Source organism: Numenius arquata, chromosome 6 (assembly GCF_964106895.1).
Source record: "Numenius arquata chromosome 6, bNumArq3.hap1.1, whole genome shotgun sequence".
NCBI lineage: Eukaryota > Metazoa > Chordata > Aves > Charadriiformes > Scolopacidae > Numenius > Numenius arquata.
In genome coordinates, this window is record NC_133581.1 from 27176158 (window position 1) to 27197868 (window position 21711).

At 41.4% G+C, this 21711-nt stretch overlaps 1 protein-coding gene across 1 annotated transcript; it reads left to right on the forward strand.

Annotated features, from left to right (window-relative positions):
* The first annotated feature begins 8773 nt into the window (after positions 1 to 8773).
* On the forward strand, positions 8774 to 16849 carry BDNF (brain derived neurotrophic factor). The gene is made up of 2 exons (XM_074149182.1): positions 8774 to 8803; positions 16088 to 16849. Exons 1-2 carry the CDS (start codon positions 8774 to 8776, stop codon positions 16847 to 16849), a joined length of 792 nt encoding a protein of 263 aa, XP_074005283.1.
* The last annotated feature ends 4862 nt before the right edge of the window (positions 16850 to 21711 follow it).

The following is a 21711-nucleotide window of genomic DNA, read 5'->3' on the forward strand; positions in this document are numbered from 1 at the left end:
AAGAATATAGCGGAAAATAAGGATCTGTGCTTTTTGCTTAAAAGCTTTGCTTATAGTGACAATGCTGAGCTGTAGTTCAAAGTCCATGCAGTACCTGTAGCGCTTTCTGCAACTGTTACTCAGCGGTTACAGGGAGGAAAACACAAGAAGCTGCATGTCTAGCTCGGGTGATAGCTCTCTGCCAGAGTGTAGGTATAAAAGCAGGTCACAAGGAACTCATGAGTAGGTGACCCACTCATCCCTTCGATGGGTAAGCCTGCACGAAGAGGAGAAACAATTCACTCTGAATGAATTGTGTAGTAAGTGTGGTCTTAGTTAAAAAAAAAAAAAAAAAAATAGTATTTCCCATATCTGCCTTCCTGGTTTGTATAAAAGGCTGAAATGTTGTTCTGAGAATGTGCCCTGTGCCTACATTAGCAATCTGATGTTAGGCATTGTGTGAATTGGAGGAGGCTTCACTAGAAGAGGATATATGCTTTTGATAGGCTAATTGCTGACTTGTCATGACCTGTTTCCAAGCATATGTTGCGAGTGCTTGGTTCCTGCTAAATAGCTAAAATGCTGCCTAATTAGGAAACTCTCAATCATTTCTGAGATCAGTTCATACACTGGCATTCTTGGTAGTGCTTAGCTGTAAACACCTTTTAAAAGGAACCTTTTAAAAGCACTGAAGCTAAGCTATTTTTGTGTATTGCTGAAATGAAGTGGTAACTCCTCTTCATCACCACAAAGACAACTGTCTTAGGTTCCAGCTAGGAAGGCGCTGTGCGTAACAACTCTTTTGTTCCCTGTAGTACACCATGAGCAAGCTGTACAGGTGTATACTGAGCGAGCTGCTTGATGCACAAGCTGGGATGGGGCTGCTAGGCTGTGCCCACTGTCGGTCAGTTCACAAATCTTACTGTTTCCCTTCCTTATCCATACCTGTTATTCAGTCTTATCTTTGACTGTAAGTTGTTTGGGGCAGAGATCATCTTGCCTGTCTTCTATTCTTGGTACCTGACAAGGACTTCTCAGTGCTCTTGTAATACAGACAATAAATAACAGATTTTGCTATGCAGTGTATACAGGGAACTTGGCCATGGTGCCTTAAACTTACTTGTTATCAACATAAATCCTTATGCTGCTTGATTTGGAAGCACTGGAATATACAATAACAGAAGAATAAAATGCTTTAATCTTGGAGATACACGTGGGAGTTAATAGGGTAACCATTATACTGTGGCCCATGTCCTCTGATACAATCTTACAATGGCCATGTCGCTTACAATTCCAGGCTCTGAGCAGTCCAATGAGGAGTGCTGTTTGCAGGAGTTGTCCTTGCACAACAGGACAAACAGTCACGTGCATAAAGGATAGGTGATCTGTCAGGGTCAGGCTCATATTTTTCTCCTTTTCAACATTCGGGACCTAATGATCAGGCAACTATTATAGACTGGTGGGGTTCAACTGTCACGCCCAACAGTAAAAATCAATATGGAGCAGTCTGGAATGCCGAAGATGCTATGGACTTGACTGAATAGGCAACAGTCTTATCAAAAAAAGCCAGCCTTATCCCAGACATAATAGTAGATTTCTACCCTTTATAAATTGTGAACAGAGGGTTGGCTGGGATGATGCTGATTTGATGTGATTGTAATCCTTCAGTAAAACTGATGCTAGTGGTAGCAGAATGTCCCATTACAGCATAATTTAGGCATCACAAATGGCTACAGCTGTCTGAAGATGAGTGCCATGGACAACCAGAGGAAGCAAAAGGAAACTTCATTTAGTGAATTTTCATGCCCCAATGACAGCTGCCATAAGACTGTAGCAGTTGTATACTTTCCTGGGTAAGAATATTGTATCTTTCAGAGAAGTCAGTTTTTGAAACCAGTTAATTAGGACAGTTATTTCTGGCCATGGCATTTGTACAGAACAGAAGGCATGATTGTTCTTATGTTTGTTTCTCCGAGTCCTTTGATCGACTAGAAGCTCTCGATGCTTTACGCTATAAATTACCTCAATACTTTGGCAGTTCATTTCTTTTCTTGTGTACTTGGTTAGGAAAATGCAGAAATCCTTGTGACTCAGCTTCAGACTACTATAAATTATGAAGAAATGGGGGAGGGGGTCACATTTCAAATTAGGAAAGGCAATTCTAGGAGGATGGGAGGAATACTGGTTGCTAAATTTGAGATACGCATCTCTTGGTATATCAAAATCTGAGCAGCTACCGCCACCTAGAGATGCACGAACCAAACACGTTGCTATGGCTGGCCCTTGCAAGTGAGACCGGACAATTAAAATGAGTGAGGCTGCTAATCCCAATCGTTCTTACTCTGGAGCAGTAAATTTAGTGTATGCATGCGGGCTTTATTTAACCCTGTAACTGAGGTGGTACCTGCAAATTCTGTTCTAGCAATGCAGGTAACTAATCTTTAAACAGTCTTCCTTGTGTGGCTCAGATAAATAAGAAGGATCACTTTCAGTAAATCATTTGCTGACTGAACTTTAAACTACACCTAAAGAAATATTTGCAAGTCAAATTTATACTGGTTTGTTACAGCTGTCAGTGAGACTTGATAGTGTGTCCAAAGCTTGCACCAAAAAAAGTGCAATGTAGAACTAGTCCCTTAGGGATTTGAGTTGGGTTGGGGGGGGGGTGTGGGGGTGTGCCCCAACCCTGGCATTGAAGTCTGCTTGGTAGGGGGTGTCCTTTAGTAGGTATTTAATGGAATAGAAAAAAAAAAAAATCTGACTTTCTTAATGTATCGACTCAGTAGCCTTTAACTTGGTTTCACTAGATACAGGATTTTCCCAATTTCAAAATTAAGTATTGAAGTTAAACTGGGTGTGTTTATATCTGCTCCTTGGTTCTTAGGATGTAGTTTCCTGATTTGTTTTGAGCTCATAGCTTTTGATTTTTGTTTTGTACATCAGTCTTTGCCAATAGCAGGTTCTTGCTCTGCTTTTGCGAGAAAAGAATAAGCACTGTTGTCTATTTAATTTGTGAGGAACCACTTATAAAGAGAAACAATGTGCCTTTTTTACCCACTGAACTCATAATCACATGTACAATAACTTCTGTTTGACTCTTACAGACACAGTACATTTTGGGGGCTTTTATAATAACTACTAGTTTATGGCTATCAAATGCCCAGTGGAATAAGAAGCCCAACACAACTAAACCTCAGTGAGAGTTAGGAACTTCCATCTCACAGAACCTTGAAAATGCAAGCCGCTAGTCGATGGCGTGTACTGCGTATCTTTCCAGGTTATGGTTTTGATAATTTCTTAAAATATTTAAATCTGTCAGTGCAAAGGATATCAGGGTAAGTGCTTGATGTACAGCTTCTGAGGGACTAGTTTTTCAGGGGGAAACTGAGGAGCTGTGATACTGGAGCATTTGCTGTTCAAGTCAGGAGGCAACCGCAGACTGGTTATACCATAGGGTGTATGAGAGAGCTGTTGTACCAAACTGGTGTTTGAAAAACTACCCTTGGCTCACCTGGAGTTCCACATCTAACCTCAGCCTTTGCAGTACGCGAAGCGGGCTACAGGTAGGCTTGTAGTCCCTTGAGTGCATGTAGCATAGCAGGAGGACTATGGAAAAGGATTGAACTTGGTGAAGTCTTGAGCAAAATGCTGTTACATGCTCTTTATTAACTCAACGTGCAAAAGACTTGGAGCATGTTGCTGCAGTTAAGGCCGTAACAGTAAGAACGGGACTAAATCTTTTTTTTTTTTTTTTCCTTCCCCTTTCCCCAGAATCCTGTAGTACTTATCTTATAAAAGAGTGTTAATCTTATGCCAGTTCTAGTGCATGTTGTGCCTTATCTAATGTGATCAAAACACTGCTTTCTTTAAACATAACAGCTCCTGGAGAAATGCAGCTTTTTCTAGATCAAAGAATTAAAGGTTATGATCTCTGGATTCCTTAGTCTGTTATGCCATTTACTTTCGAAGCTTGGTTCAACATTTAGCATCCATATGGTTTAGTTTACCCTTCTTTACACTGGCCATGGCGCTCTCGGTGAGCGTTTAATACTTGATATACTGAGATGAAAAGAAGTGAAATCTAAACTTTATTCAAGGGCTGGATTAGTAAGTAAACCAACCTCCCCTTAGTCATAGCTGTCACCGTACTACAGAAGTGTATGGACACTCTTGGGATGAGCGACAGGACTTGTTTTGTGGTATTTCTAGATAATTGTGCCTGCTGGCTGCCTGCATTAAGACTTGGATCTTCACTTGCTATTTACATTCCTTTTGAGTTGATAATCCAGTTTGACTGAGCTGTAAATGCCAAGACAGAAATGCTATTTGATAGAATTTGTACTGAAAGCCAGTGTGAGTCCAAGGGGGGAAGCAAATCCACTAACAAGTTCAAGCTGGCAAGGGTAACTTAACCAGAGCCAGTGCCAGGAAACTGTGGTGATCTATGAATTTGCTGCTGAACATCATGACCGCCCTTTATCTTTATAATGGGTTGAACCAAAACTAGAAATAAACACATCTGAAGTTCTCCTTTTTGCTCTTCCAGATATAAACATTACAGTTTATGTCAATGTCATGGGTTTTGGTTTTGGGTTTTTTTTTTTATTGGCAGCTAATGTCTGCAGACTGGTGAAGAAGGATTGTTTTTATTTTATGGGAGGCAAAGAAGGATGTTTCATGTCTCATTACAACAGCAGGGTACTTACTGCTATGGCGTTGGCAAGTTGCTGCCAATTAAATGGTGCAAAGAGAGGATAAGCAAGTGCTGCTTTACATTTTCATGCAGAAATATGAATTTTGTGTAATGACTAGCGAAAGAATGTCTGAAAATGAGTTTTCCCCTTAAGCTAATTATTTGTATCTGAATTTAAAATAAAGAACAAACCTGCCTGCCATGGAAGACTCATTTTAAGTCCTTTTCTCTCTCTGTTTTGCCCTAGTGATTCATATCTGCTGCCCCCCGTGCAAAACTTTTCTGCCATTGTAACTGTAAAAGTAGCACAATTAACAAGGGTGTTGCAAAGGATGAGTGAGTCAATTCCACATTCTTCCATTACAAGAAAAAAAAAAACAAAAGGGAAAAAAAAACAAACAACAAAACAAAAACCAAACAACCAAACAAAAAATCCCAGCAGAAACAAGATCTAAGCAGCTACTCAGATGTCTATGCCTCCAAAGAAGTCTGTCTCCCGGTTTGACAAACCTAGATGCAACATCTTGAATTCCATAATCCTCAGGCATGAAGTCATATCACCTAGTTCTTAATCAGTTTTGTTCAACACCAAAACTGTATATTTTTTCTGTGCTCTGATTCCTGTAACTGTTATGAAAATTATAGAATCTTATGCTTAGAAATACCAGAAATCATTTCCCCTGCCTCTAGCTAATGGGAGGACAGCTATGCAACGAGAGCTAGAAAACGCAATAAATAACTTCCATGTCTACTCTAAATTGAATGCTTTGGAGCAAGTCTTCAGTTGCAAAGCGCCACCAGACCTGTTAGTATTCAAGTTGTACTCACTAGAAAATGACTGCAGGGGAACTTCTGATAGTCTGCATGTCTTGTAATTAGTCATGTTCAGGCATACTTCAAAACGTGATCTGTAGTTTTGTTGAAGACAGTGCTGAGCCATTTGTATTTTTAACAAAAAGATGCATCTGCGGAGATGCATTGGGGGAAAAATCGACCAGAACTCACTCATCTCTTTCTTTCATTGTTTTGATAGGGGTGATGCTGCTACGCTGGCTGCATCCCCTGTAAGGCCTGAGCATTCATATTATGAGTAGGCATAGCCTTGTTCTCAGTTTTATACAAATTAAGGCTGACCTTTGGTCCCTGGCAAGCTGCCTGGTTTGTGTTTATAGGGCTGGTAAATACCTACTTGTGCAGTAGTAGTACTCCATGGGAACAGGTCTTTCCCAAATTTCATAGCAGATTTGCTGTGGGTAAAAGCAGCCTCTGGATGAGACAGGAAGTTGTGTTTCAGATCAAACCTCCTAGAGGTTTTAATGGTGGAGAATGTTTCTATTTTAACACTAAGTTTTGCTTTTCTTGTTGTTCTTTGTTATATAATGGTTGAGCCCACAAATTAGAAGCATGAGGCTAAAAGCTGAAGATGAAGGAAGAAACAGAAAGCCATATGGCAATAGCAGGAGGTCCTGCCACCTCACCTTAGGCTCGTGACAACATGCCCTACATTTAACCTACAGTCAGGAACTAATTAACGACACAGATGGAAGTGAGCTAGCATATGTATTCAAAATAATACCCCTAAGGTTTTAATCAGCTGCCCTGCCTCTTTCTGGGTTAGGCATCTAAGTTACCATAGGGAGATTTGCAAAATATGTCAATGATAGCCATGGTTAAGGCAGCTTTGTGTAGTGGCTGAAGCGAGGGGTGGGGAGCGGGGACTCCTGTCGTCTCCTCTGGCTCAGCAGCGACTTGCTGGGCAATGTCGGGTAAATGGTTTAAATGTCTTCATGGGCTTTGGCCTACCCAGAAGGAAAATAGGATTTCTGATGTGGTTCCTTGTCACCTAAGGATGTTGAGATTCAATGTTTGCAAAGCACTTTGCGGACTTTGGTAGTGTGTTCTCCAAGAAATGTTGTACAAACGGAGTCACAGCAGCGTAAGTACCAGGCTTCTGCCTCACAACTTCTGAGTGGGTTTTTTCCTCTCTAGAACTACTAATTATCTCTGACAAGACAGCTCTACATTTGATTCTGAATAGGATGGTGACTTCTAGATAATATATCGTGTTGTGCAGAGATTTGGGAGAGGGAGAACACTCGGTTGTTTTCGACAGACTAATTGGGTAGTTTAACATTTCTTGCTTTAACTTTCTCTTTCTTCCCCCCACCCCCAGCTATCTGAAGAGAAAGAGGCTCTCCTTCCCTGCAGGGCAGTAGGATCCGCTTATGTGAAGGGATAGGTATTGAAGTTTTTCTAGAGAGGTGTTTAATGACTAAGATCCCATATACAAACCTACCCTTTGGAGCGGAAGGGCTCTCCCAGTGAGAGCAGTACGCTGGCAGCAAAGCTGCCTCCTTCAGCTGGGGTGTGTGTGCATGAAACAAGACACGCAAGTGCAGAGCGGAGGAAAGTTAGGTGGTGTTGGGCTGGATTTTGCATACTTCTGTTTATAGGCATGTCTGGGCTATTCATGTGCTTATATCGATGGGGGAAGGGAGGAGCTAGTCTGCACACCTAGAAAGCTTTTTTTTTTTTTTTCCCCCCCTTCCTTTTTAAAGTGTAATTATTGCCAAATATCACTCAGGAGTCCTGAGCGTGAGGAAGCTGTTGTGCTGAAATCTGCCACATTTCGTTCTGATGCAGCTATTAGCTACAGTTTAGGTGTTTGCCCCAACTGATTTTATGACCTCATAAGTACTGGGCCACCTTCACAGCTGGTATAAATCTATGAACAGAGCATTATGGTTTTACACCAGGCAGTGACTGTCCACCAGAATTGGGTCCACTGGAAGGTACTGCTTCAATGAACCTTAACAGTATTTGTGGAAATAATTTCCCATGATGCCACAATCTATAGTTATATCTGGTGGCAAGTATGAAAAGTCATGAACCAGGTAAACTACATTTTTAATTGGGGAGGGGAAGGACCCGATGCCCATGTAATTCACAGAAATCGCAGTGTAATGCTCCTCGGTGAAAGAAATTACACCATTATACAACTAGGAGAAGGCAGGAGCCTGAAAATTAATTTTTCCTGCAGGGCTGCAAGTTTTTCTTTGTTCCATTAAATGTTTGTACCTTGAGTAGTACAACTAATGAAGAATGTTTTCAGACACTTGTATCTTTGCCAGACGTACCTCCTCACCCCTTCTGATAACTCCAAACCCTCTTCATCTATGGAGCTTACGAAATGAAAGCAACAATACACAGTGTTGTTAAGTGGGTAAGCCCATACACTGTTTTTTGCCTGACTAAGGACGGAGGGGAGGGGAGCTTATTTGGGTGGCTCTTGGTTATGTGTATGCCAGTTACAACACATGACCACTGCAATAATGTTGTCTGTGAAACTTGTATCCCTCAATTGAATTTGGTTGAAGTTAGCCCCCAAATTTTTAAGATAGAGAACTAGGCATAGTGATTGCAAAAGTCTTTTTTCAACATGAAACCACTTAGAAGGTGGGGGGAAAAATAGCTAAAAACTATAATGCTTTGAAATCTGTGATATGCTCCATTGTCATAGTAAAATATCAGCAGTGAAAGAGCACTTCTAGCCAAAGTGTTTTCAATACAGTTATCTTAACATATTAACATAGTTTTCCAACAGTGTTATCTCCAAAGATAACGCCATTGTCACAGCAGGACGCATGCAGGGCTGGCTGCCCAGTGAGATGGGTTAGATTCCTAATGAGTACATCCTTGTTAAATACAAATTCCTCATTATTCCATTAATGTAGGTGGCTTTGCAAACTTACAAACTTCTGCTCCGGCTGTTCCCATGTAACACTGGACTTGAATACACTCAGAAGCTGCTCTGGTACCTCAGTGTAAGCTTTTATCCCTTGCCCTATGTGTGGAAAGTATTTCCATGGAAATGCCGTGCTAACAACTGGACTGAGCATGTGTTGAGAGAAATCTGCACACGAGGGCGGGCAGCCAAAAGATGACTGATAACACCACTGGCAGATGCAGGCATATTGTTAATACCTGTCAGGGCTCTGACAACAGGCATTTCCAGTTTCTGGTTCACGCACATCACAACGTACTGATCTGCTTCATTTCAAGGACTGACTATGGCTAAAAGCAAGGTATTCTCTTACAGCAATGCCACACACAGTCAGGGTCTCAGGAAAGGTAAGAGTCTTACAACAAATGGATATAGCCCTTGCTCTCCTCCCTTACCCTGGAGAAAGCACTGCCTGCCCAAACCATGGGTAACTGCTCCATCTGATGCTTATGCTTTTTAACCATTGATTTTCCTTGGCTAAGCTTCACTTATGTTCCTGTTGAGTGCATAATGTTCTATAGGTCCTAGGAAGCTTGCCACTTGCAGCAGAACCGATGGGTGCGTGGGATGTTTTACATGCTGTTCAATAGTTTATAGGCACTCATAAGATCCAAGCTCAACTGGTACAGCAGCTTCTGGGTTGTTCCAGGGCTGCTGGACACATGTCACAGTACAAGGGATCCAACTCACACTAGTTTGCACGCAACGTGCTCCGTTCTGTTCCTCCTTTCGGGTGCCAATTATCCTTGACTTCAGTGGGAGCTTCATGTGTGTACTTGGCAGGATAGCTTAGTGCTGTGACGATTCAGCACAGTATTTCATACCAAAGAACTGTAGTGAAATAGAAGACAAACCACAGACGCTGCTCAGAGGTCTGAGGTTCTGCCCTAGCGTTCTTCTGCACACAGGTTGAATTAGCATTATATAAAGCTCTAGTGGCTATCGAAGCAAATTATTTTGGAGAACTGTAATTATCTGCTCCTATGGAGGAACCAGATAGTATCTTGGTACAGAGTAATTATTTCATGGAATGGTTTTGTGGTTGTTTTTTCTTGGGTTGGGGGGGGCAGGGGAGGGATTAGATAGCCTGTTCTATAGGTGAACTTCTCTTTCACAGAGGTTGCATAATGTTACTTCTGAATGAACACGCTAATGGCGTGAAGGTATCTTGACAAACACTCTAAAACAGATTAATTCAGTTTTCTAAACCTGACGTCAGTTTTGAAATTGGAATTTGCTAACGCTTAGGTTTTAGGCTTGGAAGTCATGTCCCTACTGTACAGTATTTCTGGCATGCCAACAGGAGTACGGCGTGTTACCCTACCCGTGATACTTCTAAGGAGCAAAAATAAACCGGCTGGTAGTGCTTTCCTTTGAGAGGGACTTTCACTGCATACCTTGGTATTTCAACATGAAATTTTGGCAAAAAAAATTGTTTTGGTAAAACATACTGTGTTTGATATGTATAATGGCATGCACTGCCGCTCAGTTTTGAACCGATTTTCTTTGTTTACAGCAGGGATGACAAAGCCCTGTGCAGCTTGATTGCCCCGTGTGCAGGGTGCTGTGCAAACAGCTGGAAAGGCAGTATGTGTGTCGCTCACTCAACAATTGGTTCCCATTGTAAAAGTATAAAAATAGTGCACATCTTTTCCATGGGTGTTTTCTCTCTGAAAGCTCTGATACCATCTGTGAATCTGGCCTGCTAATCCTTCACTGACGCGTACTGCCAAAACTCATCCTGCCTGTTTCCTGGTATGGGTAGAATGGGTCCGAGATCCATCCGACAGAAATCCTACTGGGAACTCCTCATAGTCCTGAACTTGGCCAATTTAAGTAGAGGAATGCTTGTAATGAGGAGACTGTATGGTCTGTGCCCATTAGAACAGCTGAATTCTCTTTCTCAGAGCTTTGAAGCAAGTGTGCCCTTTGCAGGGCTGTTTGAGTGTCCAGAAAGGTACGATGAAAGTTTACAGGGAACTCTGATTCTTAACTCTGTGAAAGATTGGGGATGTAATGTCATGGCATTATTATTTTGCCATTATTTTCTTTGAGTTCTTTCCCACCTTTGGTTGACAGAAGTTGTGATTTTTGTATGCGTTGGAGAGAGTCTGATTAAAACCTTGGAACCCCACAGAAACTCCTTGTAGTGTTTTAAACGGATGCATACTTCTCCAGAGCCAATGTAGGCATTGCTGGAGTTTCTTCGCTGTCGGAAGCTGTACCATAGGCAATATTTAGCAACATAAGATGAAAGAAAATTTCTTATGTTAAAAGTTGTAGTTTACAAACTGCTTGTAAATTTGCTTGCAATTTATCTTAGTCTTCAAAACGGTTCTTCGTCTCTGCCATCTCTGGCATTATGGCTAAGTAGATTTTATTACCTCAGGGAAAACCAACATGAGAGAATAAAAATAAAATGGGTTTCTTCTTCCTGACATGAAGAACCAACTTACAAGAATACAAATTGGGTGTGGGTGTGCATGTGTATGTATTGGGGGGGAGGGCGCTTTATTTTCAGTAATAAAAAGTAATTATATAGTTTGCATAAATAGCCGCAAGGATAACCAGAGTGCGTCAGACATCCAGTTATGCATGTGTTAAAGGTTAATACTATTTGTTCTCAGTACATTTAGTCTTTGCAAATCATGTGCTGACATGCATCCCATTTTGGTATCTGTTCACACACTCCAGTAATGATGCGTAGAGCAGGAACTCATGCCTGTGCCATTCAGTACTATTTAGTAAATTGAACTTTTGTATAAAGGTCTTAGAAAATGGCAAGGCAGAAAATGAATGTCGTCTTGCTGCTAATTTTATCTTCCACCACACACTCCTTTCTGGAGATTAAAGCATTATAAATCTATTCACTACTAAAAGTTATTTCAACTTTCATAGCACATATCAGGATGCAGAAAAGCAAGTACATGTTCACAGCTGTTCCTCGGGTCTCTCTGCTGGAAATACAACCTGTTAAGCTGCTACGTTTGTGCTTAAAATAATGAAATAAAACAATTAACTGGTGAATCCTCATTAAATACAAATACTGAAATAAATATTACAGCTAGGTAATTGACTGCATATGTAAACTAGCTGTAGATAATTGACATGACCTTCATTTAATGAGCCTCCTTCCCATTAGTGGAGACGACTGCCACAATTATGTGCCCTTATTCTAGCTGTAATTGTATGGACTTTATTGAAGTACAAACTAGGTCACGTCTTCCTGAGATCTGGTCCATGGTGGGTGACCTCTTTTCATTGCTTCAGCTTTGCTATGCTGCATGGGAGAAGGAAGGATGGTCTTGCAGCCATGAGAATGGATGTCATTCAGGAAATGAGTCTCAAATGTTATTTCTGACAGAGACATCTTGTCCAACCTGAGGGAGTAGTTTAAGGCTAGGTCTCAAGGAGGCTAGCATACATCTATTTTAAATAGCTTACATCTATTTTATACAAGTTAGTAGGTGTATACAACAGTCTGTGGGACAGCAACTGAATGAAGATTCCCTCATCTAGAGAAGTCTTTGATCTTTTATGCCTAGTGACATAGCTGAACAGGAGGACTGCAAAAGCTGCAGCCTTTGGTTGTCATTCCTGGAAGGTGGGGAGTGGAGACCTAAACCTCCTACAGCTGAGAAGGGAGGGAATGGATGTGTGATAGGACTACAGATTGAGGCTGTATCGTTAGTGATTTTATTTGTATTTTTCTAGCTGCATGTCTATCTAAAAGCGGCTGTGGATATTCTGTTCTGTCTGGCATTCAGTTGTATTTATGCCCTCGGAACGTGTGGTGTCAGTCAGGTTGCTCCAGTTAAGAAATACTCAGCACTGGTGAGCCTCCATGGGAAATAATTGCTCAGTCTGCTAGGGTAGCATCAGGCATGGGTGTACACAGGAGTGCTGAGCCATCTCCATGCAAAGCCTTGTAAGGGTGAAGGAGCCCAGCATGGAAAGGAGCAGTACCTTGCTCAGTAGTAGCATACTGGGAAAACAGGAAAATGCAGCTTTCTCCTATGTTCCCACCCCGGTTCCGCTTCCATGCAGGGTGACACGGTGACTTCCTCATAATTGGAAGGTTGTGTGTAATCTGTTAGTGTTTGGGGATTACAAGGCACTTATTGTAGCAGGGCAGGTGGTATCTTTAATCTTTGCAGTATAATGAAGGTATGAGAGTTGGGGAGCAGAGGAAAAGGACTGGAACCTGCCATCCAAAGTGTTTCCAGTGACCTTTTTAGTGCTGTGTTGGGATATTAATTCTGCCTCACTAAGTAAGAGATGAACCATGCATTCATGAATCAGTTCAAAAGTAGCTGAAAGGTTGTGTGTTTCTACCAGCGGAGTGAGATTTAAACTATTCTGCTGTACCGTGTTAAACTGGTAGATTTTGAGCAGCTGCTACTAGAAATTGCTATGGCCTCTAAAATGAAGATATTTCTTAGGTGTTAAAATATTACTTCCTCATATTAAATCACTTGCTATCATTTTGCTGCCGAAGACAAGGCCTGTGTATATTGCTCAAGTCACTGTCAAGATAGAAGAATCTCTTCACGTCCTGCTTGCACTATTCGGCTTAGTCTGGGACTCATTTACAAAAAAGTAGATGTTTGATCTGTGCTTGCTAGCAATATTTCACGTGTCCGTGCTGCTAAGGCTTAATTTGACATACTCTACTGTTATAAGCATGAAGAAGAGGGGTGGCTTTTAGGGGGACACATTTTTTGTGTATTATCAGTATGTTATGTGGATAATGGCTGTCTTAAAGTTGGTGGTTTTCACAGCCTTGTTGTACACTGTTTCTTGCTACCCCAGAAAATAGTGGCAGTTGTGTGTCATCAGGTGGGATGTAAACTGATAAAGGCTGACAGCAGTTTCCTTCTGAAATGGAAGGCAAAATTGATTAAGGAAGGATTAAGTTAACATGAGATATAAAGTAGTGTTAGATTTGGTGACCAACCAGCCATTGGTGGAGGATGCTGAGGGGTTATTGAAGTCAATTGGTGAGGTTTCTCTGCATCTCTGTCCTCTGTCATTCTTCTTGTAAGAAAAATCTCCATGAAAACCAAGTTGCACAGCCACTATTCTGTTCATTTCCCATCCCTCCAGGTTCATTGCTGCCTTATGAAGTAAGCAGCCCAAAGACAATAGTGAAGGATGTGGCCTGGTCCAGGAATCCTTCTATCCTTTGTTCACCTACCTAACCTGAAAAGCAAATGTTCAGCCTCCAACTGGTGCGCTTAGCTGATGGGTTCCAGCTTCTCCTTCTCTGTTTTGTGCTTGTCTTGGTGCCTTTTGTGTTGTCCGCTCTCTTTTGCCCTGGAAATCCTTTTGGGGTACTACGTGCTCAGACAGAGTTTGTCCTCCAGAGTCAAGATATTGGCTGGGACCTCTGGGCACTACTCTAATAAAAATAACAGGAACTTGATTAGGAGCCAGAAGATCTGCGTTCTGTTCACTGCTCTGGTGGTCACAAACTGTGATGTGGGTGTTTGGGTTTTTTTCCTTTTAAGTTTCATATAAAACAATTCTCAGAAGAGGGAGTGTATGAATATTAATAATTTTGTTGCCTGTTCCACTGGCTCTGCATTTGTATGCTAGCTGAACCACTTCTTCTCCCTCTTGTCTTGTCTCTCCTTGTTTGATAAAGGAAGACTGATAACCTTCTTCCTTGTGTTGTAAATCATCTCTGTAGTATCTCTCTTCCTCCCCTTTGAGGAAGAAATCTGGTATTACTCCCTGTAGAATGTTTTAAAAATCCTAGGATGAAAAAAAACTCCAAAATATTAATGTTCTGCATGGTTAGAGCAAACACTGTGTTCCTGTGAGTCACAGATGTCAGATTTGTTTAATCTTAATAAATCTATGCCACAATAACACTTTTAAACAGGAAGAGAGATGGAGGGATGAAGGAAGAGTGGTGCTGGTGTAGAGAGGATTCTTAGCCGGAATCTTGTTTAGTGGGGGGGCACGAACGCAAACCCAAACACTTCCCACCCCTCGACTTCATTAAGTAAACTTTGAGACCTACATTTTGGGCACTGCCTTTCTAGTACATATTTCACTTTCTTTGTATGTTTTATGATAGATTGTCTTTCCATGTTCAAGTCTTAAGAGTACTAGTTTCCCACAGCGTATTTGCAGGAGATGAAGTAAGGCTTTTTACATAGCACCCTGTTGGCAAACAGAAATAGCATTTACTCCAATGAGCGCTGCCAAGTATGAGGTACTTCCGAATGAACTTCAAAAGCTCTGAAACAAGCATTAGCTGCTTCTTCAAAAATGTGAACAATGCCATTGCTTTCTAGCAAGTAGAACTGGTGAGAGCAGGGATCGGAAGAAGGAAAAATAACAACTGGATGTGATGGATGTTGTAGTAGCACTTGGGATCAGACAGAAAGCATAGCTCTCTGTCACAGCAGGATTTGGGGGTTTTTTGTAATAGTACCTAAAGTGTGTTCTCTGCACTTGAGGAGGAAACAGTTTCCAACCTGAGGAACATACAGTCTATGGAGACTCAGCAAAGTGCTTGGGAAGGAGCAGCCATACAAGCCCAAGCTGTTGGGAGTGCTGATAGGAGTGAGTTGTGCTGATTCCAAGCCTGGTGAGGAGTTTTCTTACCAGCACCCTTTCCTGGTACTGCCCCTCCATGCTCAATGAGGGCAGAGCCAAGCATGCATATAAGCCTCCAAGCATGGCCCGTAACATATGCAAGAACTCAGGGCAGAATGTGAGAGAAACAGGCAAAATGCTAAGTTTCAGGTTGGCAGTAGAGCTGGTTGTGTTGCTGCTTTTCACGCTGGGTTCTGGGCTCTAAGTGGGTTTAAATAGATGCTTTGCCCACGTGAGAACAGGAAGTATGGGGCTCTGGGAAAGTACAGTACAGTGGTTCTGGTACTGTCATCTCAGTGTAGCTCTTACCAGCTCTGTAATCCAGCAGGTCCCTTCCGTGGCATTCGCATGATGCAAGCAATCTGTTCAGCTCAAATTTAGTACGCTGGCCTGGACCATTTTCTCATTCTATATTTATGTGTACATATCTTCTACTTTTAGGTGAGGAAGTGACCTGCTGAGGCCTCAGAATTTGTATGGCCTCTTCCTGTGTTTTGAAGGTTGCTTTCAAAAAAACAGATGCGATTTATCCTGGTGCTGCTCAGTCTTTTTGAGCATAGAAGGATGAAATATTTTTGGCATAGAGAGATCTTAAAAATAAAATATTTGCATTTGCACTTGAAATGAAAGTCTTGCCTTTCCCGCTTGCAAAGCTGTCTTTTATTGCTGCATGTTGCATTGCTAAACAGCAGTTTTGCTTTTGCTGTTACTTGAAATAGGTAATAAGTGAATAAATAAGGGGTCCATACAGTATCTAATCTAATACTACGGAAAGACTTTGGCATGTAAGAACTCGGACTTGCTGGTGTCAATGTTGCCTAAGCTTTGGCATATGCTTTATCTGAAACTCTAAATCAAAGAACTCCCTTGTACAAGAGTATGCTTTATCACTGGCAATGGGTTGCGGCAGCATGCAGCAGATCTCTGCTGAAAGTGCATAATGTCTCATGACAACTCAGGTGAACTTTTATTACTACATCCCTTTTAAGTTTTTTTTTTTTTCTTGTTCTTGTCCTTAACAGTTCCACCAAGTGAGAAGAGTGATGACCATCCTTTTCCTTACTATGGTTATCTCATACTTCAGTTGCATGAAAGCTGCCCCGATGAAAGAAGCTAGTGTAAGAGGACAAGGCAGCTTGGCTTACCCAGGTCTTCGGACCCATGGGACTCTTGAGAGCCTAAACGGGCCCAATGCTGGTTCAAGAGGACTGACGTCACTGGCGGACACTTTTGAACATGTCATAGAGGAGCTTCTAGATGAGGACCAGGACATCCAGCCCAGCGAGGAAAACAAGGATGCAGACTTGTACACATCCCGAGTCATGCTAAGCAGTCAAGTGCCTTTGGAACCCCCACTGCTCTTTCTCCTCGAGGAGTACAAAAACTACTTGGATGCTGCAAACATGTCCATGAGGGTCCGGCGCCACTCCGACCCAGCTCGCCGCGGGGAACTGAGCGTTTGTGACAGCACGAGCGAGTGGGTGACGGCGGCAGAGAAAAAGACTGCAGTGGACATGTCTGGGGCGACTGTAACAGTCCTGGAAAAAGTCCCGGTACCCAAAGGCCAACTGAAGCAATACTTCTATGAGACCAAATGCAACCCCAAGGGGTACACAAAGGAGGGCTGCAGGGGCATAGACAAGAGGCACTGGAACTCCCAGTGCCGAACTACCCAGTCTTACGTGAGAGCTCTCACCATGGATAATAAAAAGAGAGTTGGCTGGCGCTTTATAAGAATAGACACTTCCTGTGTATGTACATTAACCATTAAAAGGGGAAGATAGTGGATTCGTGTTGTATAGATTATATTGAGACAAAATTATCTATTTGTATATATACATAACAGGGTAAATTATTCAGTAAAAAATAATTTTATGGACTGCATGTATAACTGAAGTTTATACAGTACAGTGGTTCCACAATCTATTTATTGAACATATCCATGACCTGAAGGGGAACAAAAGTCATTTGCGCACAAGTTTAAAAAAAAAAAAAAAAAAAAAAGAAAAACAAGCAAACAAAAAAGTCTGCATTACATTCCTCGATAACATTGTGGTTTGTCGCCGTTGCCAAGAATTGAAAATATAAAAAGTTAAAAAAAAAAAAAGAAATTGCATGCTGCTTCAATTGTGAATTGATGATAAACTGTCCTCTTTCAGAAAAATAAATTGAACCAAAACATTCCGTTTACATTTTAGACAGTAAGTATCTTTATTCCTGTTAGTATTATATCTGTTTACTGCTTTTAACTTCTGATAGCGTTGGAATTAAAACAATGTCAAGGTGCTGTTGTCATAGTTTTACTGTTTCTATTTTAGTTTTGAACTCCCATCAGATTGAAAAAGAAAAAAAAAAATCATTATCTTATTCTGGATTAAAAACAAATTTGTTTTTTTTTTGTATGTTGTGAAGGTGTTTGCAATAGCAATCCAACTACTGACAAAAAAATAATAAAAAAAAAAGAGGCAACTGAAAAGAATGGTGATGTTCCACTTCACATTGTTGAACTTCAGGCTTAAGGACAGCACTTATTTAACTGTATGGCAACATGCTTTTTTGGGTTATTTTCTTTTTTTTTTTTTTTATTTTTTTATTTGCTGTCTTTTGAGACCTGCATTTGCTTATACTATGTTTGTTTGTGTTTGGGGTTTTATTTTCCCTTTCCTCCCTCTGGAAGGATGTTGGGTGTGATCTTTAAAGTGTTTCTTAACACTTAACATACAACTGGAGCTGGTGGTATAGAAAATATTCTATAGAGTGCTGAGAGCAATGATTTTCATGTAATAAAAGACACCGTGCTTGGAACAAATGTCTTGGTGAAGCACAACAAGAATGTCACTAGAAAAAGGGCCTAGAAAGGTGATGGTGGGTCTGAAATCAGGTTGGTCATGGGAGTGGGTAGCTCAGCCAGTTCAGGGAAAAATAAGAGTGTTTTGGGTTGACTGAGGTAGTTGGCACTGAAATGTGGTCCTGTGCATCATGAGAGAGAGCGAGAGCTTTGCCTTCTGCGCTGATGCCCTTGCCCTCCAGAGCACGTCTAGCAGCCCCAGGCCCGCAAAGCGTGGTGGGCAAGCTGCAGTGGCATCCCTGCCCGCAGGAGCCCTGGGACATCCCTGGGGAACGAGGCGGAAGGATGCCCTGCCTCTAGCTGAAAGCAGCTAGCATCTACATTCGTGTGGCTCTCCCTCTGCCGTCAGCCTTATTTTATGAAGCAAATACTGGCATAAAAACTACTCTCGAAGTACGAGAAGAGCAAGTGCTGGAGTAGTTGGCTTAACGTTGCTTAGGTTCCGAGGGATGGATTTAGCCCTTAGCTCCCCTGACAGAAGTATTTCTGAGAAGGCAGGTTGTAAGCTGAGCGCTGTGCGTAGCGTTTCCACTGACCACAGTGGGCAGGGAGGCAGAAATAGCTCGTTAGCGAGCTCACTGAAGGCAGATGCTATATTTGTAATTCCTTCAGATGAAGAAAAGTAGCTGAATGAAGAGGGAAATCCTGCAAAATAGAACTATTTCTGAGTGCTGCAGAATCTGCATTAGTCTGCCTTGCTGTTCAAGTTAATTGAAAACCTGGACTGGGCAAAGCTTGTCTGAACCCTTATCCCCCATGATAATTCTCTTTGAAGAGCATATTTAACGCTGAGTTTATGTCATTACTAGTAGAAACGTATGGTGGAAGCGAACAGAGCCACTTTCAAAATCAGTGGTTACTTCTACTTAGGGTAGAAGGGCTTCCCCTTCCCTAGGATAACGGACTGTCAAAGGAGAACCTTCCCAGCTGTACAATGAGATCCTTCTGTGTTGGCCACATGCGCAGAAGAGAGAACTTCAAGCTTCTGCCTTCCAAATAAACTGCAGATATTCGGGCTCCCGCGTAGAAATCAGAAATGAAAAAAAAAAAAAAAACCCAACTTACTGAAATGTCTCAAATCTTCAACTGAAGTGTTCTTCGTGCAAATTAAATGTTGGTGTAATAGAGAATGTCATTCCACTGTGGCCAGTAGCTGTACGTGTATTATAATTCTTTACATTTAATAACCCAAACTTGGCTCAGGAGCTATTCTCAGCAATATTCCGAAACTACAGCAGGGAGGTGGTGTGAAGGCGGCTCCCCTCAAAACCAGGGCTGGTTGTTTAGGAAGGGGAAAGGATTATGCCAGTGAGTGAATAACAAACAGATCTCTCATCTAGACTGGAAAGAAAAAAAAAAAAAAGATAGCTAGGACACGACAGTAATCTAATTCAGATAGAGGAATAAAATAATTCCCAGTTCAAATAAATTTAATTTCCAAAAGAGGAGTGTTAATGCATAAATTGTGCTAGAAATAAAGTTCCTCATTTTCCAAAGTTAACGCTGGCTATTTTCTTCACTCGGAAATCCTCACCTGGCGTAGGTCAGGGTGCCACCGATGCGGTGGCATTAAACCAGGGGGAGGGATGGCAGGGTCAGAGGGGTAAAGGGCAGCCTGTGTGGGTGGGGGACGAAGGGATGGAGCTGAGACCCAGCGGAGGAACCGTGTCCTGTAGCTGCATCCGAGGGATGTTCCCCGTAATAGGCCAGTTCTGTGCCTATCGATACAACGTGGAACTGGCAATTAAACTGCAGTCCCACGGCTCTCACCCACCTCACCTCGTCCAGCCAGGAGCACAGGCTTGGCGGTGTCAATTAAGACAGAGACTGGAGGGGGGGGGCGGTGGGAGGAGGGAGGGGCTCGTTTTCTTTCATGTCGCTTAATTAAGCTCTTGCTGTGGTCTGTTTGTGACAAAGGTATATCATGCATGTCAGCAGGCCTAGTGCTGTGTTCAAGTAAAGACTCTTGCAACTGTAAGTTAATGTCTGTGGCCTTGTTCTCTATTATTCACCTTGTGTAACATAAATATTTATTGTATATTTATATAATTTTATGTTTTTGGGGAAAAACTGAAATTGGCATTAAAATTTAAAAGCAACTGCGTCATATTGTAAATATAATTAAGCTATATTTAAGTGTACTGATTAACATAATATATGTTTAACTATAGAGTTTTTTATGTTTTTAAATATATTTTCAAAATATATATATATAAAACTTGGGTTTTTTTGGGGGACCATGTGACTCTTTTCTCTAATTGTAAAACAAACTTGAGTTTTACTATAAAGATGTGTGTTCTTTGTTTTAAAACAATTTTTACTTTATTTTAGCAATAAAATCTCACTCGGAGGGCAGACAGCCCCGTTTCATAGCCGGACAGTTAGCACTGGGATGGGAGGGGTGGCAAGAATTTACTTTCCATAAAAGTTGGGGATACTTGCAGAATGATGTATTTCCATTTAATTCTAGCACGTAAGTTCTCATGAGACTAAAAACCCACGAATGGCACATCTATATATGATTTTATTCAGCTGTAAAATAATGAGCGTAATGGAAGTGAGGGGGAGGGGTTACTAACCTTAGTAACTAAAGGGTAAGTGAGACATAAACTCAATAGCTATAGTCCAGTCATGTATCTGATTTTTAAATGGTGTCATATCTATTTATGTCCCTTGAGCTGACCTTATTTATGACCCCATGGAGTACTAGGAGTGGAATTCCTTAGATTTAACATAATGTTAGCATTTCTAAAAGAATATTCTCTACTACAACTGCCAAGCCTTTGTATATTTAATTATCCCATAGCCCTAGAACAATCAATAAATCTTCATGATGAATAGAAAACTTTCATATAGCTTAAAGGGGGAAAAAAAGCACAAACCCAAACTCTTAAAAAAATTCCATTGCTGCAAATTTCCCAAGAGCCCAGTGCCAGCAATGTCTCCACAAGAACTGAGGAAGTGGTGCTTCTGCAGATTATCATTTATATTAAACACACATGTGTGCACGTTGCTTGCTTTATTGTTGTCTTAAAATAAGCTAACAGAAGCCATAACAGATACTCAAACCATCGGCATATGGAAGGATGGGGCCGCGTTATTACCACGCCACGTGCCTGCTCCTGGCTCCGCTGGGACCCTGCCTCCTCCCCAGAGAGGGGACAGAGAGGGGTGAGGTTGCTTTAGCTTATTTTGCTGTTAAATATATGGCATAGGTACCTAGGGAATGAAATGGGCACCCTGGAAATACATATTTGAACTACAGAGGAAGATACCTGACCTTACCATCCATCCATACGTTCTACTGAATCCTAGCTCTGTAGGGGAAAAGAAAGATATTTCTATAGCTTTTATCACTTGGGGCAAAAATAAAGTTATATAGCTAGACTTTTAAATTACTCAGCCAGAAAACAATAGCAAGCAGTGAAAGAAGATTTTTGAAGAGAATATCAAGGCTACATTGAAGTGCAATGAGAGAGGGCAGACGTTTATTTCAATTTGTCTCAGGTGGATCCAATACAGTGCTTCCACAGGCTACTTCTAATTAAGATCTCATTGAGAAGGCACCTTCTGGCAGGACAATTAAAAAGGAATGGATGCACTTGTTTGGAGTAGATACAAAGAGCACCAAGGTCTCACCTTATGAAGCAATTTTAAAGTTAGGAAGGTTCTGTAGCGGGGGTGTTTTAGAAGAGATTAAGATGTTTCTGAATCTTTTTTTTTTTTTGAGTGGGGATTTTTTTAACTTTTTTTTAACCACTTGCTACCTTTTTGGGTAGTCAAAGACTGTGGTGTTGA

What these genes read in the sequence shown, in the direction of transcription:
- BDNF (XM_074149182.1), top strand. Translation starts at nt 8,774, where the DNA reads ATGCCACACACAGTCAGGGTCTCAGGAAAG. An exon ending in CAGTCAGGGTCTCAGGAAAG is followed by an intron (nt 8,804 to 16,087) that starts GTAAGAGTCTTA and finishes TGTCCTTAACAG; the next exon opens with TTCCACCAAGTGAGAAGAGT.